This window comes from Ambystoma mexicanum, chromosome 10 (genome assembly GCF_040938575.1).
Source record: "Ambystoma mexicanum isolate Mex_15411 chromosome 10, UKY_AmexF1_1, whole genome shotgun sequence".
Lineage (NCBI taxonomy): Eukaryota > Metazoa > Chordata > Amphibia > Caudata > Ambystomatidae > Ambystoma > Ambystoma mexicanum.
The window spans coordinates 1,227,224,035-1,227,240,148 of record NC_090932.1 but is presented as its reverse complement, the minus strand read 5'-3'; the positions used below and the strand labels follow the sequence as shown (position 1 = coordinate 1,227,240,148).

Here is a 16,114-nt window from a genome sequence, read left to right as displayed (position 1 = left end):
ATGTCTGCACTTACCCTTGCACTTGTCACTAGCTGGCCACACTTTTATTTATTGTATTTATTTTTTACTGTTATCCTGTGTACAGCACTGGCCCCTGACCTTCCCCCTGCACTTTTCCCTTTCCCCCGCCCCCTGCACTTGCGCGATCTCAATGTCACCTGGCCTAGTAGGATTGTTTTCTCTGTCTTCCCTTTGTTTCCCCTCCCTTGCCTCATCGTGCCTTGAAACACTTGTGTATAGGCGCGGTATAAATGCTATATCATATATCATTTGGTTATTCTAGCACCAGGAGGCATTTTCTGATGGCAGCAGAATGTGCAAGTAAAGAAACATAACATGAATTTACATGAAATAACATTTTAAGAATGAAATTGAATTTCTGACAAGGAATAAGCTCCCAGTGGATACCTGTTAATGAAAACAACAGCCTCTGTTAATTTGGTGTTAGTTTGCAAATGTTTTTCTAGTGCTATTTCCATGTAATTTAAAGCCCTTATTTATGGCTGCTTGCATGCTAACAAAACCTGTAAAGAATTCCAACATTTAAATATACCACTCTAGGTTCTCATTTATTTGCTTTCATGGGCCTTTCTCTTTGGAACTTCTTGCAACATAAAAACCTCACTGTGGTGAAGTAGCAAGAGAACATTGAGGATTCAGAAGCCTTTCTATACTGTTTGGTTCATTGACATGGGGCCTCATTACAATTGTTGCGGAAAGGCAACAACTGGCGCCGGTAGCAATACCGGCGCCGTTGTTACCTCTCCGCAACATTCCGAGTATGCTCGCGGGTGTCGCTCTGGAATGCCTGGTCAGACCAGGCGTGCAGAGCGGCACCCGCAAGCAGTACCGGGTGGCGGCAATGGCCCCGTTGTTAACGGGGACGTTATTGCAATCCTACCCATTCCCATTGAACCCTATGGGGGCTCAAATGAGAATGGGGACTTACCGGGTCTGGGTCCCATGAAAGGGACTTACTGGGCCCTCTAAGGTCGGAATGGCCCGGTAACTCCCCTTTTGCGGGACCCGGACTCGAGTTTTGGGGTAGCCATGCCCTTATTTAGGGCATGGCTACCTCCAAACTCGTAATGAGGCCCATGGTGTAGGTACACAAGTGTGCCGAAGTCTTGACCATAATGCATTTTTGTCAAGTTCCCCATTAGTGGGCCGCAAGTCACTCTGTAACCTATCTCTAGGAAGGGAGAACTCTGACTTTCCTCTCCCTTACCGCAAGCCCACCAAGCACAGCCTACCCTCATCACCTCGCCCCCAAGCTGCTGGCCCTTTTTGCATGCCACTTCCAATAGCTTTTAAAGGACACTTTAAGCAGTGACCGGTCTTCTGCTCTCCTCCTACTTATTTTTCTTAATGGTATTTGGTTAACTATAAACCCTTTACAATTTATAAACACACCATTTTTATGCAATCAACATTAACTTATCAAAAAATAATAAATAATTAATATTTCTTTGAAATCATATACATTTCATTAAACATGAAATAACATTAACTAAGCAATCATTTAAACCTACTATTCATCCCTTACTATCCATTATCGTATTAAATGGAATAGAACTAAAATAGACTGATCACACTTGGTAAGTCGAAAAGACGACCAGAGCACTTCTCACCCTCCTGTGCCATTACCAGAGAAATAAATGTTCTCGAAGTGAAAGGTTTGTTATCCCAGAAATAAAAACTTTAAATAGATCACGTTTTTCTAAGAACTGCGAGAGCCAATGATACCCGTTCGCACTCCAGGATTCGTTGCTATAAAAGTTCGGACTCCCACAAATGACAGTGCATAGACAATGCTCTTAAAGTGTAGAATAGGTAATGGCATTAAAACCGGGTACTATATGATCAAATGCTTTACATTTTCAACCTTATTCAGTTTGTTACAAAATCTATAAAAGGCAAAATCTTTAGGCTAGTTATTTCGTATACATATGGTTTTTTTTGTTTGCAGCAAATTAAACCGTAATCTCAAAAAAAGTGTACGATATATCATTAGGGAATTTCAACAAATATGTTTCCACTGTCCTGGCTCTTTTTTGCCTGTGCCCCAGTTGAGCAAAGAGGGAGTATTTTTGTAAGGCTGAGCCAGTTACATTTCAATCATTCCGTATCAAGACTAGTTTAGCCTTATGAGGACTGTCTGTCAAAATCTCATTTGTAAGATCTAAATCGAGAACCTATTGCTTACATCTATTAACAAAAGCATGGATCATATTGCCTGAAGTTTTAGTTGCTATTGATTGCTAAGAGTTTGATGTACAAAGAGTGTGATGAGGGATATGAGATGTTTATATAAAGCATCAACTGTTCCTATATAACCCTACTTTTTCGAGATTGAAGTCCAAGCTTGTGGTGTATAGCCACTAAAGGTACGGAATTCAGTAGGAAAAGCGTTTTCCTCCAAATTAAAGCCTCAAGGTAATCCATGTTTTCCAATATTCAGTCTGGAATAATTTCAAGACCGTATATTCATTTAGGAATAACTTTTCCTATATAACATTTTACCTTGGGAAGCAAGGAAAATCTCCCACATTTGTCGTTCACTTTTATCATTTGCGAAGCCAACATTACTGCTTTTCTTTTTAGATACTCCATCACAAACCCTTTATATGGGCAGGTGGTAAATGGAAAGCCCAAGTAAAAAAGATGTTGCATGTTTTCAAGTTTGACACTTCCAATTGTCCATGTAAATTTGTATTGTTTTGTCAATCTCGCGAACGTTATAATTTTGTCTTCAATTGTTCCCTATATATTCACAGAAGGCACTAATCAGGCGTTGAAACCTGATAGATGTGTTGTCATATAAAATAGTCGGCCTAGGCCAGCCAGGTAAATTTAACATTGCCTAGCCTCAGAAGAATAAATGCTGCATTCTTTAAATGATCCTCTTTGTAGGAGACGTAAAGATTAAACAGACAGAGGGCCAACACTCACTCCTGTCTTAATCCCGTATAATTGGAAACTAAGGGCCTAATTCATGGAAGCGTTTTATAATGACGCAATCCCATTGGAAAAAGGTCTTTGAATAAGGGCCTAATCTGTTAGAGCACCCTTGTGACTCAACCTGACCTGAATTGTCGTAATGTAATTGAGGATAGGGGACTAGTAAACCTTCCGGAATTCTCCAATTCGCTAACTTCGACCACAAAAGGTGCCTATCCACTATATCAAAGTCAGATGACGAATCTAAGGACACCATATATATGGTTACTGAACCTTTTCTCCAGGCGGAATCCTATACACATAGTATAAACCCTTGCAGTTTGTACCTATGTTTCTCCAAAAGCCTGTTTGCTGTTTTCTTAGGCGACCAGTGCTAAAGGCCCAGCTCTCAAGTTCCTTTAATATCAATGCCACGAAGATCTTACTGTTGTCACCAAGGGGCGCTATTGATCTATAATTTTTTGGGCCAAGTTTATTACCTTTTTTAGAAATCCATGTAACATGGGAGGTGTTCCATGTCAAAGGTGTCCTATGCACTTGAATAATATGTCTGAAGAGAATATAGAGGGTGGATGCCCAGATTCCCGCCACCTGTTTAAATAGCTTATCTGATAAATGAATCGCTCGCCAGCGCTCTAGAACCACTAGCCTTCTTAATGATGTATTCAGTGGCCCGTGGCTCAAAGCTCAGACCCCAGGCTGTGTTCAAGTCATAACAAACTTCCCTCCCATGTGTTATATCTGCAGAAAAAACAGCCATACACCTTCCATAATGGGATTAGTTTGACTAACCTCCTGCGATTTCTCAATAGCATTTATCACTGTCCAAAAGTTTGATTCAGATCTCCCCGCAAAAATAGATAGCATCTCCTCTACATGTCTTTGGTGTTCCAAGTAACGATGCTGCCTACAACAGTTCTTATGTTTTTTCTGTATTTACAAATCCCTTTATGCTAGATGGAACAGCACAGCTGCTCTTAATTTTCCTGCTCTCCTTACGAAGCTTCTTTTTATGGTTATGCACGTCTTTATCATTATATTACATTTATATGGGGTAAAAGTGTCATGATTCCATTCCAATGTTGTGGACAAAAACATTAATCCCATTTGTTCATTGAAACGCCCACCATCTTTATAGTTGCATTTTAAACGTTTTTTTTCCTCACAGTTTAAGATCAAAGAAGTTGAACCACCAACCAGGGCCGTTTCAATGTTATGATCGCTCGTATCCGGGTCCCTGGCAGACAAGCTAGTACACATGTTGTAGAGCTCCATGGAAACAAACATGTAATCTAATGTAGAGGACGAATCACCCCCTTCCCAAGTGTGTTTAATCCCATTAAGCATGTGTAAACCCCAAGATTCTAGAGGTTTACTGCACAACCTAGGTACGTTTTTTGGATTTCAGCCTTAAGGCAACTGTTGGCTATTCCTGCTATATTTTGAATTAGTTGTGAGGTAATGATAAATCTATTGCAGTCAGATTATGAATGCCAATGCTGACCAGTATTCAATAAATGCAATAAAATATGTCCACACAATCCGAAAATTTGCGCCTGATTCTAGTAATGTCCAGTAGCGGTACGCAATGGCTCCAGTTGCATGTACACACTGCTTTTAGCAAAAGAAAACAATTGATCCTCTTGTTGGTTGCTTCAAATACCCTGTAATTCAATGAGAATTCTATAGTTACCCTTTACATATTTGGGCACTTGATGGCCCTTCTTAAGCCTTAGGTACTTAACCAATTGTTGTAAAAGAAAAGTGATCTCTCTTTAGAGAAATGATTTATAATGGGTGTCCCTCGACACGTGTTTCACCGCCCATTAGTTGTGGCGGTTCATCAGGAGGGATTTTGTATCACTAATTTGACTCAAATCCTAAAGAAAAGAAACAATAAAGGAAAATGAAAATAAATTTAGGGTTTGTTATGTGTGAGTATTTTGATTAGTATAAATGATAGCTTTAGCTATCTTATATACAACATGCTTGTTCAAAACTCCAGATACCGCTTTCTGACTGTCTATACAAAAAAATTACCTATTGGGCAATTACTGACGTCAGTGTAGATATGAGTAGAAAGTCATTTTCTTTATAACTTTTTGGATGTTCAGCTGTTTTCTCATCATTCTCCTTTGTTTTTTCTGTTTGCGTTTCCACTGACGCTTGTTCCAGAGAGTACATGTTTGTTTTGAGTGGACTGCTCATTTTGCTTCGGCCGTTGGACCAACTCATGCCTTGCTTGATTAGTAGCCGCACTATATTGGTTCTGGAGTTTCTTCAGGCGTGGTGGAACTTACCAGTTCTGTCTTACTTTAGGTTCCTTTAGGTTTAGGTTCCTTTAAGCTGTCTTGCAGCTTTACTCTTGCTGATTCGATTGAGATTGATGTTTCCAGAAGAAGTTCATTGGATATTTCAGGCAGATCATCTGGCCCCTTCACATTCAGTGTAACGGGATCCCCTGGTGCCTGTACAGTAATTCTTTCGTCAAGCAATGGTTGGCGTTTGTCCTTACATGTCCGAGTTTCTTCATGTGCCGCTCATTGCAGTTTCAAACTTAATGGTTTGCAGATATTTATTCTCTTCGAAGATATCGCGAGCGGCTGCTCACCCTGAAACCATTCATGTATTCTTTTTTGGTATGTCAGCGTCTGTTGTTTCTCCCCATTTTGTTCTGATGGTACTTAACTTCAAGGTCGTCATCTGCGTTTCCCATTCTTTGGGGCTTAATTTCTCTAAACGCTGTTTTGCCACTTCCAGTTGGCCCACATTTGTGTTAACTTGCCCTTTTTCGGTGTTTTTTACGCCTGCCTTTTCCTTATATAGCATTTTCGTTCCTAATACATGCATGTCAATTTTGCTGTTCAGGCTTGTCAGGCTTTTGCCACTTTGATTGCCGTTCTCAGGTGATCTACTCATTTTTCTCGGACTGTCAGGTATTTTTTCTCCTGGTGTAGCCGACGGTCCGTTTAGCATAACGTTAACGGGTGTTCCAGTGCACGCCTCAATCTCGACCGCCACAAGGAATGGCATTGGCGGTCGGAACCTACACTCTAAATGGCTAGGTATGGGGACTTCCTTATCCTTATGAGACCTATAGCGCATCTAGACCCATGGAGCAACACTATTATTACTTGTGTTAGCTTCCCCCTTGTCAGTACTTACAGTGCTTTCTATATTTTGGACATGGGGGTCTGCATTAATGTCGGCATCAAATACATTGTCATCTTCACTTATAATGTCAATTGTAACGGGGCCTACCTCTTCACTGCTGCATTGTGGACTATTTGGACCCTTAGTGCTGATATTCTGCTGCTCCAGACTCCGCCACTGACATTCTTTGGAATCACCCTCCTCCATTCCGTTGTAGCAGTTGTTACTCTCGGTCTGTTGGTATTCTGGGGCTACGTTGTTCACCGAGAGGCAACCGAATCAGCTGGACTAATAGAGGCTCGCTCAGCCTCTCGCCCTCTGGCATTCACACGGCAGAGAAAAGCGCAGTAACGGTGGAGGCTTGCAGGGTGGGGTCTGCCAATGCGGCTCAAAGGAAATACTTCCCGCAGTCACCGCTCATACAGACCTCCCACAAACGACAGCCTCGACACCTAAGATCACATGCAGATCACTTTCGCTCCACTTCCGCGGCAGAATAGGGTTTATAAATACTTGCAACAGTGGCTCACTGGCATAGCCACTCCTCCTCAACGGAAATGGTAATCAGACTGCAATCATAGTAAATGTAGTAAGTGACTCCAGTCACCTGCAGATCACTTTCGCTCCACTTCACCCAGCACACTTATCACATAAGGCAGTTTCATATAACTATTTACCAAAGCTCCTTTCCTCTTTAATTAATACTCTCACCCTATCTAAGATTACATCACACATTTAAACAATGGTAAAAGCTAACATTTTGAGCTTCGTGTAGGCATGGAAAAGTCATTTTCTAGCTGCTGCCAAAACGGTATTACCTGGTTGTACTGTGGTAACAACTAGTACATGGTATTAGTTCCTGGTTATTTTATAGCAGTGCCTAACAAATGCATTTCTAATGCCTATAGAAGAGCCATCCTGTTGGCTTTGGCAATGTATATTTTTTAACAGGACTTCATTGCAAGGAACAGATGGAAGGACATACATATTGCTTATAAGTCAAGTGACTAATGGTACACTTGGTTAATCCATTTTATTACACCAGAAGCTGGTTTACAATTGCAATTAAGCCAGTACCTTTCAGAAGACTGACTAGGTATAATAATGGCAAACCCCTTAGAAGCACATTGCTAGCAGAAATAAATCACAGGGGTGTGTCTTTTGGGTGGGGAGGAGAAGGTATTGGGTGGTAATGTCTCTGTTGCTTTGCTGTTTCCTTCTCTCTAGCATGGCCAATGTCAGTCAGTGGGTGGGTAAAAAGACAAACATCACCCACACACAGATAGTGTGCCCATCATTACACCCATCTCTATCTTTACTTTCCATGCAATACTTTTGGAGTATATGCAGTGCTTACTGTACCACCCAATAGCCAAAACTATTAATAAGAGTACATAATTAAGAAATTCAGAAAGGAAGCTTGAGCATTATTGAACCTTAGTAAAAATTCAATATAGCAATAAGCACCCGTTCTGGGTTATTCCCCAGGTTATAACGCTGGGCCCCTGCACCGTTACCAGCTGGTGAAGCCCCGGAATGGGTGCTTATTGCTTTTTGCACCACAGGGTTTCAATTAGGAAACCTGGGGTGCTAATAGCAATGTATTTTGTTTGAATGAAAGGGATGCCTTGCAGCGTCCTATTCATTCAAACAAAATACTTACCCAAGATGGCTGCCATGGAGCTGGAAGACAGGGCTCCATACGGACCCCATCTTCCATTTCCGTGGCAGCTGGTGAGGACACAGAGCGGCGCTGGCGGCTGGGCACTGTCTCCAAAGCAATCAGCTAAGTGGGGCAGGTGGGTGGGAAGGGATCAGAAAACCAGAAGGGAGTGTAGGAGGAAGATGGCGCAGCAGGGTAAAAAGTCATATGGCAATAAATACATTCTGTGGGCTTCCCCCGGCCGGTAGCAGCCTGGGGCCCAAGTTATAGGCCTGAGCAAAGCAAGGGCCTTAACACCGGGCCCCAGTGATGTTACTAGGCCAGTGAAGCCCACAAAACGCACATTTATTGTCATTACTAAACCGAGGCAAACCCTCGAGCTGCTAATAGCAATACAAACTTTTTTTTAAAACAGCCATGCTGCTTTGTTGACTGTGGCCGAGGAGTGGTTGCCATGGAAATGGAAGGCGGGGCACCACTCAAAGCCCCTCTTCTGTTTCCATGGTTGAAGCAGAAGGAAGACAAGCAGTGCGGGCCTGATAGAGGCCAGATAAAGGTAAGGAGAAGGGTTGGGGGATGTTGAGGGGCTTACGCTGGGGTTGGAGGCATTACTGGAGGGGAGGACAGGCGGGCTTGGATCATTAGATTCAGCCCAGGTTTGGAGCAATCTGATTGGTTGCTGCACCTGCCAAGGGTGCTAAGCAGCATTAGCTCCGTTTTGTTCATGTAAAGCATATTAAATGTATAGTTATTAACGTCAGTGAATGGCACAGTGAACAAATGTGAAAATATAGCAAGTGTAAAGCTGGAGGCCAAATAGATTCTCGGCTGTTCAATAAAACACGACGATGGGGAAGGATTGAAAAGCCTGTCAATGTCATGTTTAATTTGTCTCAGCACAGATGTTTATATTACTCTCATTGCTTACACCAGGTTCTCTGTGTTTATCTTGCAGTTCACTCACGGTGAGTACACCTTTCTGCAAAGATGAACATCTCATGACAGAAGGACTCAACGTTGGACGCAACATTTGGTGATCTGTGCTCTTCCTTCAAGAGTGGCAATTTAAGTCTGGGTTATACAGAGAGAAGTAGGTACTTCAGACCATGTGACATAAGGATGGCCCAGCCAAGTGGCATCCTTCCACTTTTAGTTCACTGTGTAAACCTCTGACTAGTATGTGCCCAGTGGACAGCTCACAATCCCACAGAAGAGGACACAAATAACCAAGGTTGTAGGTTAAGCTGAATGTATCATGCTGGAACTTGTGACATTTCATATAGTGCCCACTTCTTGAAATATAGGTTTCAGAGAGAAAGGGGCAATAGCAATGGATGCTGATTAGCACCTGACTGACCCATAGAAGGTCAGTCGACTGACAAGCTCAATTATTAACAATAATGCTTCTGAATGTGTGCCTCAAGCCATCACACCAGCTTGCATCCAGCCCTGGCAGTGAGTGGCGGCAAGCAATTTCAAAATGAGGTTGTCTGGTGGCCTTTGAGAAGAGATATTAGTTCCAGGTTCATTTTAGGTGTAGGTGTGCACGAGAGTAGTCTCTAAGGCTAGAATTAAATGAGCTTTCCGAGATGGGGCATAGTCCTGCGAGATGTACATGGAGACTGTACTCGAGTCTCACCATTGGATAGACATGGTTATTATGGTAGCTGGATGAAAGAGTATCACTGAATCAATGACAAGAAGAGTGAATGTATGCTTAAGCACACACTACAATCTATATTGCATGGGTTATGCCATCCCTTCAGCATAGACCAGCCCAGAGTTGAATCCTTGACATGGTTATCATGGTAGATGGATGATAGAGAATGAACGAATCAATGAGAAGATGAGTGAATGCATTCTTAAGCACATAATGCAATCTATGTTGCATGAGTTACGCCCCTCTAGCATCCCTTCAGCATAGACCAGCCCAGAGTTGAATCGTTGACATGGTTATTATGGTAGATGGATGATAGAGAATGAATGAATCAATGAGAAGATGAGTGAATGTATTCTTAAGCACATACTGCAATCTATGTTGCATGAGTTATGCAACTCTAGCATCCCTTCAGCATAGACCAGCCCAGAGTTGAATCGATGACATGGTTATTATGGTAGCTGGGTGAAAGAGAATGACTGAATCAATGACAAGAAGAGTGAATGTATGCTTAAGCACACACTGCAATCTATGTTGTATGAGTTAGGCCACTCTAGCATCCCTTAAGCACTGACCAGGCCAGAGTTGAAGAAGGGAATCAATCTTTGATTCGTAGTCCTTGAGACAAACAACGAGGGGGACAATTGTGATAGTGTATTTTTGTGAACTGGACTTCTGGCCAACTGAGGACTAGAATGAGATAGTTTTACCTACAACAACGATTAAAATTAATATTGAAACACCAGTACTGAAATGTCAATTTGTTCACAATTTATATTCTTGCTGGGCCCGTGATAGAGGAATCTGGTAAAGATGAAATGCATTAAAGCTATGTTGGAAGCCACACTCTGAATGTGATCTGTGTTTTTTGCTGTCTTTTTGCCCTTGTATGCAGAAGTCATGGAGCTGGGGACGTCATGGTGTTGATGGATTCAGACGTTGAGGATGATGTTGTGGATGAGGTGAAGAAGGCTAGCCCTGACGATACAAGAGACACCGTGCAAGCAGCAAATGGCAACATCAGGCATGCTGTTATTTGCCATCATGTACCTGAGAGTAAGTGACTAGGGTTAGGTCGTAAACTATTTGGCTGTTCCATGTAGCGGTTGTATAGAGAATGTATTTATGATAGTAATTTCTTTTTTTGTATTCAATGGTTTTCATCGGCACATAGTGAACACCACAAATATGATCCTACAATTTCTAGATTTGGTTACACAGATGCCGATACTAACCATTTCACTTCCGACATTCACGTAGTAAGGGTACTATGCCAGCGGGGAATCAAACTTCCACCCTATGGTGGCCTTTGGAACTGAAAGACTGGTAGAGGATCTGCCTGAACATTCTTTTAATACATGTAATTGAATGTTTTTCACTGAGTTGCCTCGGTAATCAGCTTGTTCTTAGGATAGATACAATGAGGTTTTTCTGGAAATCAAGTCTCTTTATAGACATCAATCTTCAGTGACTTCTTAGCGGAGGACGAGCAGAGCCCTTAGGTGAGGGAACAAGAGGTCCCAGAAGCAGGAGGAGGTGGGAGCCTCCACAGGCATTGGGTTTCCTCTATTCTTTTTCTGCTTGAATTTAACCTTCCAGTTGAGCCTGGTGTTACTGGCTCTTAAATTTAAATTCTTGTCACGGTTTATTAATGTCTATGTTTTAAACTATGGTATACGGAATAAGTCTTTTGGCTGGTCAGTTTTCATTTCAGTTTTGCATGTGATAACAATACAGCCATTGATCACACACTCAACTAAGAGGAAGCACTATTTTCCCCAACATGTTTTGAAAAGCATGCTGAGAAGGGTTCATGAGGGAACATATGGGGGGACACTAAGTTATGCATGTTCAGGCATATTTCCCACCTTGCATTAGGCATTACTTCCTCCCCGTACAGTGTCCAAACTTTGTACACCCCCAGCAACCCTTCAAGCTGACACCCATATTTCCAACCGGCTGTTCGGCTGTGTTATGGGTTGCACAATGGGTCTGCTAATCCAAGGAGGCAAGGCAGGAAAGATCAACTCACCCCAGAAGAAAGCGCAATGCTCCGGGTCTTCAGAAAAGGCAGTAGGAATGGGCTACAAACCCAAACACTGGTAGTGCTGTTTTCTTTTATTCTCTCACAGCAGTATAATAGTTGCAGTTGGATAGGTACACCACCAAAGCGCTGCTTCCAGATGTGGATCCTAGATGTTCTGAGAGACATTCTCTAACTTTTCACAGAGGAGCCAGCTTAGTATGTTTGACTTCTGTTGTTCCATTCTTTTGTTTGTGATATTCACTACCACAAGAAGCCTTAGGGGAGATAGTATTGTTCACAGAAACTTATCTGGAAATTCAATGTTTATCCACCGTCTGTGCACAGTTTAGGGTGGCGGCGTGGGGTAGGAAGGGGAAGTATTGGGTCCTTCCTTTCAAAAGGTCGACCAAATTGTAGACTTACAGTCTGTCAAATAATATAGATCGGTCGTATGCGCTCTGCGATTTTATTTTGCGATTCAAATCCGTTCCACGGCTGTTGAGTTTATGGAGATTCGTATGGTTGGGTGCATACAGAAATGCAGCGCCTGTAATTATCACATGGGCACCATTGTTGAACTCCTCTAAGCCAATCAGAATGCTCACAATACTGTCAATAACTGCTATTAGCAGCCTGGCGGGGGAGCCAGCCAATCAGGTGGCTAGGAACATGGGCTGAAATCCATAATCTCAGCTTGCGTTCTAAGCCGCCTAACGGCTGGTTCCTGCTGCTGCCATCTTCCCCCCACTATCCGTCCTTTTCTTTTTTTAATTTTGGCTATTAGGTGGTGCTGAAAACTGAAACTATTGTCATTAAAATAAGAGTATTAACATGAGAGCTTGAAATAGAGGCTTTGAATGCAGGCTTGTAATGCTTTTCAATGTAGGATGACATATGAGGATGGATATATGTAGTTTGGCTATGTGTCCTACCCATTTAACACCCATCGGTAAGTGAAATCTATGGGATTTGCCTCCCATTCCCACCCATTTTCCTTCCAACCACACCTCTTTTTGCACTCTTTAGCTGATTTTCTGGTGTGTGGTGAATTTGGCAGCAATTTTGTTCCTTCCAAAATGGCGGCCGCCATGTTTTAATGTTACTAAAAAAAGTAATTTGACTTGATTGATGCTTTAAAATATATTTACTGCAGCTTTCAAGTTATGTTACACATTTTACTGTATTTTGTATTTAAAATAAACAAAGTACTGTACTAGTTACGTTTTGGTGTAAAATGGTTCTGAAAATGCCCATTTACTGATTTGTGAGGGTGTGCTAGTGCTTTGAAATGTAAGCAGTAGTTGATTGGCTGTGCAGTTTGTTAGTGTTGTCCCTATTATGTTATTGGCTCTCGAATATGTGCTTTTTTCCCACACAGCAGCCATTTTCTTTCACTGAAACCGAGCAGCTAGCGCTGTAGTGAGTAAGTCAACCTGATCTTTGATGTTCCCCCTTGCCTGCTGCAGATCTGTACCTAATCAAGCCTTGCGTAGGTCAGCACGCCTGGTGGCTCCTGCACACTGAGTGGCCTCAGGAGTTGTCGGCCCTGAAGGACTTTAATGCTATTGTGTATGACTTCAAACTAACTTGGCAAAATCTTGACTGAAAGTGCCTTGCTCTGATCTTTCTTTTAAGCAATACTCACGTCACACGGAAATGAAATTTAACTGCACATCTGATGTTCAAGTCGCATGGCCCTACAGTGTAATGGCATGTGAACTGCATTGCAGCTACCGGGTTAAATTGCGGCAGCCATTACATACATCTTTGTTTCTCAAGGTGTTGAAGAACTATATTTTTTCAGTTTATAATGATTGTCTTCCAAGATTAAAAAGAAAAACAATTCCGAGTGCATGGTTAACTTAATTTGGTATTCCTAAAATGTTTACAGAGGAAGGCTGCCAAACGCTGCTGAGAGACATTAGATTCTGTGGCTGCCAAGGGAATCCCAGTGCACGGCTGCTCCGCCCGCCCGGCAGGGGTACAGCGCGCTCCTTCCCCCTGCCCACCTCTGCTGCAGTTGGGAGGAGCCTTGCTCAACTTCCGCTGAGAATAGTTCTTCAGAGGGAAGCATGTTTCGGATTAGTTTTTTTGTGGTTGTTAAACTCATGTCACCACGGAAACACAGGACATTTATTTTTTTACTTGTGTTGATTTGCAACACAATGCACAGCTGTGTTGTCGCTCAATAGCCAACATTTCTACTAATAGCAGGAGTTTCACCAGGGTTGGCTAATGCAGGTGTTTGTTTAATATACCCTAGCACACGACAGTCAAGTGTGTCACCATAAAACGCATTTAAAATACAGTTTCGAATTAATTGGAAGTTTTGTAATCGCCAAACTGAGATACGTGTATACGTGAGTTTCCAGCAGAGGGATTTCATTTCTTTGAAATAAAAAAGCATCGTTACTATTCCCAAAACTACTGATTTGCTTTGCGAGATGTTGTGTTGCCCTCTAACACCCTGGGGTCTCTTGGTGCAGAGACTGATGGGATCCTTAAGTGATGGGAAAAAGCTAACCAGAGAACAGTCACAAACCTTCCTAAAAGAGCGATGGCCATTCCAGGCTGAAATAGAGAGTGGCAGGGTGTTCCAGAGGCGAAGAGCTGCCACAAAAAAGGCTGTGCCACCTGATCTGTTTCCGGGGTAATCCATGAGTCTGAAGCAGCAGGCTGGTTCTGGAAGGAAGCGTACGTGATAGGAGGAAGCGAGGAGAATTATCCCTAATAAAACAAAAGCTCTGCCATTGGAAGGCTTTGTGGGTAATACACAGGATGTTAAGCGAGATCCGCTGACATACGGCACGTGGATAAAGTGTAAATAAAAGAAGCATTGGCAATGCCAATAGTTTGGGGTTTTGTGTAGGCATGGTAAGGTCACTTGCCAGGCACAGCCATAGTGGTATTAACTTGCAATTATCTTGGCACCTAATAGCAGTGCCTGGCAAATCCTAATACTTGTACACAAGCCAAAACTATTGGCTTTGCTAATGCTTGTTTTTTGTTGTTTTGCCCCTTCCCATCACCCACTTACCTTATTTCTGTGGCGGGGAGAGCTGCCGCTGCAGCGGCTACTTCTTCCCGGCTCCCACTGGCCACCATGGAAAGGGAATAGGGTCTCTGTACGGAGCCCCACTTCCCTTTCCATAGCAGCCATCTTGGAAAAGTATTTTCCTTAGTTTAAGGGGATGTGCGTGGCGTCCCGTTGAACAATGGGAAATGCTGGTTACCGCTTTGGTAACCCAGGATGCTAATAGCCTTAATCCCTTGTTCCAATGGCTGGAGGCCTCGTTTTCCCCCCTCGCTTCTTTCGGGCTGATAATCGGGATGCCGGGCTGTTACCCCCAACCCCCCAGTTCCAGCCCTTGGAATGCGGGAATTAACGCCATATTGACATGCGTTCGAGACATTCTGACTTCAGAAGCAGCCAGGGAAACAACAGAAAGCATTTCTCTGCATTCAAGAAATGCCATTGCAATTTCCCAGCAAGGTTTCCTTCAACAGGACCACCCCCAACCCAATTTACCACAACAAAGTAAAAACCTAAAGATGGACCATAGGAATTTCTCTTTTGTGAAGAGAAATGCTCACTTTAACATTTCACCTATAGCAAGCTCGTTATAAACTATTCGAGTTCAACCTGGCTTAAAATAAAAATGCTAACCTTACAAAGACAGCCTAGTTATTTAAATATTACAAAATGAAACCACCTGTAATTCGTTATTAAAAAATCATCTTTGACTCCAACACCATAACTTTTATTGCTATATTGCTATGAGCACTATGTGCTAATAGCCTTATAGACCTCAGGGCTTGGGAGGGGTGGGTCACTACGCTTGGGATAATGACCCTGTCCCAATTTTTGGATGTTGGCTTTGCCTTGTGCTATGACTTGAGAGCGGGTCATTATGTTGCAATAATGAGGCCCCCCTCCCTCGTTCTGCAAGAATAACTCATACTTTTAGGCAGTTCTGTCTCCTTCCCATGTACCTTTTCACATGCAGTCATCGATGACTTTGCAGTCGCAATCTTGTCTCTAAACAGAAATGTACATATGTTGGAGACTAGCTGTCTGGTAATTCTGTCTTGATTTATCAGCCATTCATATTGGGTTTCCATTCATGCACTCGCTCACTCCTTCAGCAACCTGTTGGTCAACCAATTATTATGAAATAGTGATACTTTACTAATTCACCTGAGAGGAACAGTGGTTTGAAATCTACTACTCTCCCGGTTTGGTACACTGCCTCTCTTCTAGAAAACACTGCCCTAGTTTCCAATTTGTCCAAGTCCTCTGCTGGATTCTGAGGGAGGAGATATTTAAGTTAAGGGTTTGAAGAGAGTGCACATCTAGTTACTGCTTGCTCGCAGGTCCATCGAGTGCTGCCAGGTATCGGGTGGTGAATTATCATACCCGCCAGTAATGGACTGGCTCAAAAGTATCCCTTTAACAGTTTGCTCTTTAAGCCTGATATCAATTTCAGTACCGTCATTAAGGGCAGGCCCATGTAGCAGCTAGCACTTGATGTTATAAACATAACAATTTATAACTAGCAAATGATTTAAAACATGCAAGTGTGCAGTAAACTATTTAGTTTGGCATGTATGAGATTGATGAGTATTTCTTAGTCTCGTACATGGATGGGCCTCC

General features: G+C 42.5%; 1 protein-coding gene across 1 annotated transcript in view; it reads left to right on the top strand.

Annotated features, from left to right (window-relative positions):
• Positions 1-16,114, top strand: part of VSIG10 (V-set and immunoglobulin domain containing 10) — a 323,261-nt gene that overhangs the window by 290,192 nt on the left and 16,955 nt on the right. The window contains exon 7 of the mRNA XM_069620264.1: positions 10,330-10,490. Within this exon, the coding sequence (XP_069476365.1) occupies positions 10,330-10,490 (161 nt within the window). The remainder of the gene's footprint in view (positions 1-10,329; positions 10,491-16,114) is intronic.